Genomic DNA, 8,736 nt, shown 5'->3' on the forward strand with positions numbered 1-8,736 from the left:
GTTTTCTTTAATGCACTTAAAAAGTTTAAATACTCAATTGAGTGCAAAACAAAAACAAAGACTTAATTACTTTTTTTGAAAAAATTTAAAGAAATTTTACACTCTTACACTAAAAATTAATTATTTAAAAAATTATTTACTCCCTTGAGCACAAAATTAATTACTTTAGGATAATTATTATTTAAATATTTGCTAAGGTACATGAAAGTCATATTTTACTACTTACTTGCTCCATGAATCATATCATCCCGCTTAAAGAAAGAAAGAAAGAAATGTGATTTAGATTAATTTATCTATTTTTTTAATTAAAAATTCTAAAAATAGTTTTACCGGCTGCCTACTGGTAAATTAGAGGGAGGGAGGGGTGATTGAGTGAGTTGAGAGAAGTCAGCTTTCAATCTCGCAATCAAAAGTAAACCATTTCCGTAGGGTACTGACAACCAGTCTGAGCCGAAGCTTGGTTAGTTGAGTGTGGGTCAGCATTCCACCTCAAGCTTTATGTCCTTTTGCACGTACATACATACAGGCTGGCTATCCCACTTTCATTTCATATCATATCATAATAAATAAATACATCAATCTCAAAATATTGGATCTGAGAATATTAACAATAGCTGATGAGGCAAGTAGAGGGTGAGGTGAGGGGCCTGACTGATAATTTATAACCACAAAGACAGAGCAAGGGATAGGATCTTGAGGATGGAGACACTGTCGGCTAGTTTAGACATTTTATCAGATTAATATACAATAAACATTCATGTTGCAGCATTCAACAAAATAAGCTGGCTAGGATCATCATTCTTCAAAATCAAATGCACAAATTCACAAATAATAGGGTATAGTTATATAGTCAATAGTGGATGGGGAAAGACGACAAACAGACAAAACTAAAAACACCTCAAAACAACTTACCACTTAAATCGGTCACCGCCTCTTCTACAAGTTCTTCTAGCAACCTCCATTCTATCTCTCTTCCCAAATTATCTGCTTCCCATTTCATTTGATCAATCCACCCTTTACCCACTACTTTCTGCAACACCCTTTCCACCACCAGGCTGTCACTGTCCCCATCATCACACCCCAAACATTTCACCTCCCCGGAAAACCATTCCTTCATTTGGGCCCACACATGGTTAACCAGCATGGGTGATGCACCCTCCTTGCCTATCATCTGGGCCCTGCCAAATGACATAGCTTTCATGCACCTGTCTGACCCATAACCCGAGATTTCTAGTAATGCTGCATTGACACAGTCAAATATGAGCTTCCTGTTTGATCTCCATTGTCGTCTCTTAGCTTCATGCAGAGGCTCCTTGTCATTCAAGTTGGCATATTTGTCTCTCAAGCATGGGTCCAGTGGGCTTTCAGCCGAATGCCACCTGGCAAAAAATGAATCTAACTGCACCTCACCATTGAGACCAGCAGCTGATAATAATAATTGGACAAATAAAAACCAATCTTGTTCTTCTTCCTTGGCGCCTGGGGAAACTGAAGAGAGCTTTGATGAATATAATAATGTGGCTGTCTCTGAACAAGAATCATCCCATGAGAGGGTGCGAGCAATTGATTCTATAGGTGGTGACTTGTCAATCAAGTTAGACCTAGGTGGCACCCCCACTCCTGTAGTAATAAAAGGGACAATGGATGAGGACTGAGGATAAGAGAAAATAAGGATTAGACAAATTACAAATATCCCAAATTAACAAGTGAAGTTTACCTCGGTGCACCGGTTTGGTACCACCAGAGGACTCTGAAATCATGTTCTCATCCTCCTCAAATGGAGGTTCTAAAACCGAGATGGGGCTTGGCTGTTCCTGATTCTCACTTATATGGACAGGCATTAAAGGTTTTGCTACAGACAGACCTCCCTGCAAAAGTAAACAAGTATTCAAAAATGATATTCTGACCTCTTATGTTGCCTAAGAGCATGACTGACATTTGTCATTAACAAGATCAATTAATGACAGAAATAATGACACTCTTAAAACCGTAAATCATGACTTTTTTTTTTCAAACAGATTAACCCTAGATTCTTTGTATTGGCAATATGCATTCTAAACCCCACCCCCATTAGAGGAATTATTTATTCACAAAACTCGAGGTTACCCTTCCATTAAATCAGTAACATCTCTAACCATATTCCTAGAATTATCCCCATTCACATTCAGCATTCACAGCTTTCATACAATGAGGAAAGGACATTTGAAGTTTACGTGCTGCCCTGTTTTCTAGATTAAATAAATGGGAGGCAACATATTTCAATGCAGAAAAACTAGAGTGGGTTGAAAGAAACTAAAGAAGTTTGTACTACCTCCGTAGTGATCATGCCTAGCTTCTGTCCTATGCCAATCAGATCTGGTAAAGGAGTTTTACTTGCTGATCCACCTACAACAGGAGACAAACACTCTTGGATGTAACTGTCATTAACACACTGAGATGCATCATTGCTAATCTTCCGAGGGTGAATTATGGGTGACCCTGGTGTTCCAGGAGTCACAGATGGAGATTCATCTGTAGATTGAGATCCACTATATTTTTCTTTATTCGTTTTCTTATTCTTTGAGAAAAATAAACTTGAAACCTTCCCCTTTAAAGATGATTTCATGCTCTTTGTCTTCATAAGTTCCTTGGGAACTTGTTCTTTGCTAGTTTCAGGATCTGAAATTTCATTGTTAAGCCTGACACCATAAATCGTGGAAGACCCAGGCACAGATTTTGACCTCATAATATTTTTTGGAGAATCACTTGTACTTTCTTCTTCATACAAATTACTAGCTACACAGGAAGTTGATCCCCTACGTTCTTGTTCCTTACTACTTCCCTCTTCTTCAGATCTCACCAATTTCTTTGTATCTGAAAGAGCAAGCATCTCACCCAATGTGCTTGAGCTTCTCCTGCCATGTCTTTGTTCTTGAGAACTACCATTTGAAGTCATCATGGCCCATCTCTCTGAGAGCCGCTTCTTTGCTTCCCTACAAACCGAGGACTCAGGAGAACATGATACGCGACTGAAGGGTGAGGAAGAATAAGGGTTAGCAAACCTATTGATGTAATCCCATGAATGTCTAGAAGTTGGTGACATGACTTCTGAATCACTGAGGTTTTCCACAGGATACTCATTTTCAGATCTATTGCATGAACTATCATCACCGGTGTAACCATTGGAAAACACAAAAGAAAGTAAAGTTTCATCCCTCCTGTGATCCATAAGATTTTCACGCATATGCCTAGTGATTTCCTTCGCCACTTCTTTTGATTCTAGTGCATCATCTTCTTCAGGTTCGTCATAGAAATCTCCTCCATGTAATATCCTAGGCAAAGGGGGAGATGGAGATGCTGGAGTCCTAATAATGTCCTGATTCTTCCCAGGGCTGGGCTTCAGTACCACTATTCTAGTTGGTTGGGATGGACTGGGGAAAGGAGAAGTTGCAGTGTTATTTCTACCATATCCAGTTACTTGACCTATCTGAACCGGTTTCTTTGTCTGGTTATCACCCTTCTGCCCTGTTCCGACAAATTTTTCATTGTCAACCATCTTAGAAGGTCTAAGAACAGTTATACGTTTTGTCCGAGGCGGTAGAGATGAACACCGGAAATTGTTGAGATGCTGAGAGAACGTGGAATTTGGCTCTTCCAGAAACTTGAGGAATAACTCTCTATTGGAACTTAAGACTTCCAGTGCATCTTGAAATTCCTTGGACTGGCGAAGCTTTTCATCTGTCACTAGATGTTTTGCTTCCATAAACTTCTGACGAACTAAAGCCATTTTATTCTCATTTGCATTATCACTATACCTCCCTTTTTGTGGAGAGCTGTCTCTTGAATAAGTAGTTCTTGGGGATTGTTGCCAGATTTCATACACATCTTTGTATTTGTTCGGCACTTCATAGGGACTTACTTCGCATTGCATTTGCTCATCTGGAAAGCTTTGATCCTGCTCCCAGCTTTCCACTGGTATCTCACAGTGACACGAAGAATGTCGAGAAGGGCCTTTAAAACGGCATCTTTGTGCAGATGAATTATGCTGCTGCCTAGGTAGCGCATCAAGGCCCATCAGCTTAGCAACGACATTGGGTGGGTTACACTTAGACTCCACATCTTTTGACATTTCCTGGGCTAGGAGCATTTTCATGGGTGTTACATTACCTTTCTTGTTTGAAAAAGTCCTCAACTCAGATACAATCTGCACACACCAAAAGATATAAAACAGGTCAGGATACAAGTTATTTAATATTTTAACTCAAGTGAAAGCTAGAGAGGCAGGTTATGCACAGAATCTCTTTCCAACTTGTTTATAACAGTTACTGTTGCAGAGTCTAAAAAATCCAATATTTACCACTTTATCCTCAATTTGATCTCCAAAGGTTGGGCTTGGCATCCTTACGACATCAGATTGACTCCTAGAGAGTGAGGAACCTGCACATCAGCCAGCATCATGTTAAAAGAGCAAGATAAATATGAACAACCCAAAATACCATAAGCGGTGCAAAACTTCCAGTGAGCTAACACCAGAAACATAGAAAGGCGAAGAAAAGGCAATTATCAGTACTTAAGTTAATCAACATGAGTTAGAACAACTGACCCCCAGAATCAAAATAAAATTCCATTATCTTAAACCACTTTAAAATTTTTAAAATTTTGTAAGAAAAAAGAACTTTTACAAATGACATCTTATAGAGTTCTGAAATTGCTTCAATTAATAAGGTACAAGAGAATGCTAAACGTCGAATTGAAGGGAAGGGAAGGGAAAAAACGAATACTGAGACAAATGATGATCATGCCAAGTTATAATCCCATGACCAAAGAACAAATGTTAAAACTTCAAAAGCAAAACAAACAAACAAAAATATACTAGCTTCTTCATGAAAAGGAAATCACCATCACGATGCGGTTTATCAGTAAGCAGGCGGTTTCCAGGAACACCCGAGTTCAGATCAAACAGGTTTACCATCCTGCCCTGGCATCCTGGAAACTTTTCAATATTCTGACCTTTCTTGTGCTGAATTCCATTCATTTCAATACCTGTTAACCACACAAATCAAAAGTACCAAATTCATTTCCAAGGTTTCTCTCAATATACAAAAAGAAAATTAAAATTAACTAAGAGCAAAGGAAAATTGTCAAATTCAAGTTACAAATCGGTTATATGAGAGCACAGTCATTCCAGGAAATTTCTCAATATTCTGACCTTTCCTTTGCTGAACTCCATTCATTTCAATACCTGTTAACCACACAAACACATAATACCAAATTCATTACCAAGGTTTATCTCCTAAAGTTACAATGAGAATATTAAAATCGACTAAGAGAAAAAGGAAAATGTCAATTTCAAGCTGCAAATCAGTTAAATGAGAGTAAAAATTTCAAGCTGCATTTAACAGAATAAACTTCAAAGAAAAATTTAAATCCAAACAGTAAGAATAATAACAATTTTGACTCAAAATTAATTAACATTGCAGGAACATTGTAATCCAATGTCCCAACTACCAACCAACTGAAAATACAGTACTCCTAGAATTCAAACATGCCCCAAATAAGAAAAGAAAAGCCAAGGGGGCTTGAAAAACAAAGGAATGAAGAAAAAAAGGAAGCTGATTTTGAAGGGATGCGAAGAATATAAAGTTAAATAAAAAGACAAATCTAATATTTTTACATATTGAAAAATTAAGAAATATTCTCTTTTTTTCTCAAATGGTGTATCACATCACAGATTCACACGTCGCTATAACCTCTGAACAAAAAACTGTAAAGTATTCTCTATTTTTAAGAGTAAAAAATTTTCCCTAATTTGACAGTGATCAAAGTGAGGAATCAACTACATTCATTGGAAAATGAGAAAAAAATTTATCAAATGAAGAAAATAATATTATCCTAAATCAAGTAAAGAGAACGAACTTTGAGATTCAAAAATATATTGAATCAAAAGGAAAGAAGTTAATTTCAAATGAAATAAAATAAATAGCTTCCAAAAAAATCCGAAACTGTTGCAGAGTTCAAAGGAAAAACAAATCTAGAAACAGAGATTTCGATTTCATTTTGCAGTTACAATTCCGTGAAAATAATAAAATCTTCTGAGAAAAAAAAGGAGAGATCGAAGAAGAAGAATAAGAATAAGAAGAACGCCAGAAACACTGATACTGAAAACTACTTCTTAGCTCTCCCTAGAAACTGACAATGCCAAGGAAACGCTGTCGTTTCCCGTACGGGTAAGAAGCAGAGACTAGATTAGAGAGAGAGAGAGAGACCTGGTGATCAGAATCTAACATCACGTGAAATGTAGCCGTAGATCCACCGGAATCTGACAATCACGGCGGAAACCGGCGGCGACGTTTCAGTAAAATGCGTGTCGAGTGTATGGCTTTTTAGAGGTTTACCTTTTCTCTGGTTATGGAAATGTAAAAAAAAAAAAGCGCCTTTGTTTTTCTCTCTCCACCGACTCTGAAAGTCGGATTCTAAACAGCTTATTTAATTCTGATTCATTTATGGGTTTCAATTACGGAAGAGAGAGAGAAAGAAGAAGAAGAAAGTAAGAAGCAGCAGCTGAGAGAGAGAGAAAGCGAAAACCGGGACGTGAGTTGAGTAAGTGAGTAAGTGAGAGCGTGGGAGCGTGGGGGGTTAATGAGTTAAATATTGCTCTTTTATTTCCCAAAAAGTTAATAATCATGAGTAAATGATTTTTCTTCATGATTTTCCATTTACGCCCTCCATCTCTTTTTTATTTTTCATTGAGTCCCTAATTTTCACTTTTTTTTTAATTATGTTTTACCGCCTAAGGCAAGCGTTGATGTATTTACAAATATTTTTCAACACATTTTTTAGGCTCAATGCGTAAAAAATCTTCAATTTTTTATAAAAATTAAGTCTTTTTTTTTCACTGAGCACTTAAATTTTAAAAATACATCAAAAAAGCTCTCAAATTTATTTTAAAAAACAATTAAGCCCCCATTTTTCATTCAATTTGGTACTTGAACTTACAAAATACATTAAAAAAACCTCAAAATTTTTCAAAAAGCAAGCCCCTACTCTTATTAAAAATTTAAAAAAATAAAAAATAAATTTTAGAAATATTATTAAATTTTAGAAAAAATATAAAAAAATTTAAATTTTATTAAAAATTAGAATTTTTTATAAAAATCATAAAAAGATAAAAAAATTGTAAATTTTTATAAAAATCATAAAAAAAAATTAACGACCCTTAATTTTTTCAATTAAAGTCATCACATGTCGCAACATAGCGTAACATGTGATCGAAAATGATAAAGCTTATAGAAAACTTATAAAATGCTTCTTTCCTTACGATAATTTTTATAAAAAAAATTTACAAAATTTATATTTCTTTACATTTTGTATAATTTTCTTATGACTTTATAAAATTTATATTTTTATGATTATTATAAAAATTTACAATTTTTATATTTTTTTTACTATTTTATATTTTTTCTAATTTTAATATTTGAATTTTTTATTAAAATTTGATAATATTTATAGCTTTTATTTATTTTAATTTTTTATATTTTTTTCTAATTTTTAATAAAAACCGGGGGCTTAATTGTTTTTTTTGAAAAATATGCATTTTGAAAGTTCAAGTACCCAATTGAGTACAAAAATAGTAAAGGCTTAATTGCTTTTTTTAAAAGGTTTGAGGGCCTTTTTGATACATTTTAAAAATTCAAGTACCCAAATGAGTGTAAAGAAAAAAGCAGGGACGTAATTGCTTTTTTTAAATTTGAGGACTTATTTCACCCTTTAGCCTATTTTTTATACAATAAATGTTAACTTTATTACAATTTAGACTTATTAGATTTTTTTTAATAATTTAAAGATTAAATTGATCTATCTAATTATAAAAAGACTAATTTAATCCAATTATAGGGAGCTCTTAAACAATTTAACCTATTTACAAGTCAGATTTAATTATGTAAGATATTAATGTTTCACATAATTGTTGAAACTCGATTTAAAATGTCAGCTCAAAGTTTGTTCATACCTTCCCAATTTATCCATATTTTCTTTTTGTTTTTTTAGAAAATATTTTATTTTTATTTATTATTTAATAATTTTATATATTTTCAATTTTATTAAAATTTCAAACATAAATAATGTAACATATGTTTTAATATTTATGTTTCATATAGTATGAATTAAATAACATATAAATAAATATAATATAATATAAACTTGAAAAAAAATCGAGTGAAGTTTAACTAGGATGATAATGGATCAAGCGGGAGTAGATATTACTAAACTCGTTACTGCTCTGCAATAGACATATGATTTTGCTTCACCACCTGTCCGCTCTACTATAGATATATAATCTTGAAAACCATTATCACCTCCATAGATGTTGGATGCATTCATTCTCACCCCACCTCGCTCCAAACCGCCTCAATTTAATTTTTTTTTATCTTTTATTTTTTCTAATCTTTTTAAAATCAACTAAATATTTAAACATAATTCTTCAAAAATTATTTAAACATAAAATATATGATTTTTTCTGTAATACATTATTATATTTTTATCCTTTTAATAATTTATATATATAAAAATAAAATAGTAATTTGATATAATGAAGCAGCTCGATACAGGACAAATAATTATCATAATCGTTTCACACTCGCTATCCAAAAAAAAAAATGAAAATTTCATCCCATCCCATCCCATCCCATCTCATCCCGCCTACACATCCACTTTTCAAACAGAAAATTATGTTTCATTCAGAACAAATCAATTCGAAAT

At 33.8% G+C, this 8,736-nt stretch overlaps 1 protein-coding gene across 3 annotated transcripts; it reads right to left on the bottom strand.

Moving 5' to 3' along the window:
* Window positions 1-768: 768 nt before the first annotated feature.
* On the bottom strand, window positions 769-6,607 carry LOC107925865 (uncharacterized). 3 transcript variants are annotated; one of them, XM_016856594.2, is made up of 7 exons: window positions 6,246-6,607; window positions 5,189-5,221; window positions 4,879-5,022; window positions 4,337-4,416; window positions 2,312-4,183; window positions 1,718-1,868; window positions 769-1,620 (listed from the first exon to the last, which is right to left on the bottom strand). In XM_016856594.2, the coding sequence occupies exons 2-7, from the start codon at window positions 5,211-5,213 to the stop codon at window positions 899-901; spliced, it is 2,994 nt and encodes a 997-aa protein (XP_016712083.2). In that variant the 5' UTR covers window positions 5,214-5,221; window positions 6,246-6,607; the 3' UTR covers window positions 769-898. The 3 variants fall into 3 exon arrangements, with proteins under 3 accessions (XP_016712083.2, XP_040972661.1, XP_016712084.2); XM_041116727.1 differs by having other exon boundaries at window positions 6,375-6,604; XM_016856595.2 differs by lacking the exon at window positions 5,189-5,221 and having other exon boundaries at window positions 6,246-6,604.
* Between the last annotated feature and the right edge of the window lie 2,129 nt (window positions 6,608-8,736).

The sequence above is a fragment of the Gossypium hirsutum genome, chromosome A07, assembly GCF_007990345.1.
Source record: "Gossypium hirsutum isolate 1008001.06 chromosome A07, Gossypium_hirsutum_v2.1, whole genome shotgun sequence".
Lineage (NCBI taxonomy): Eukaryota > Viridiplantae > Streptophyta > Magnoliopsida > Malvales > Malvaceae > Gossypium > Gossypium hirsutum.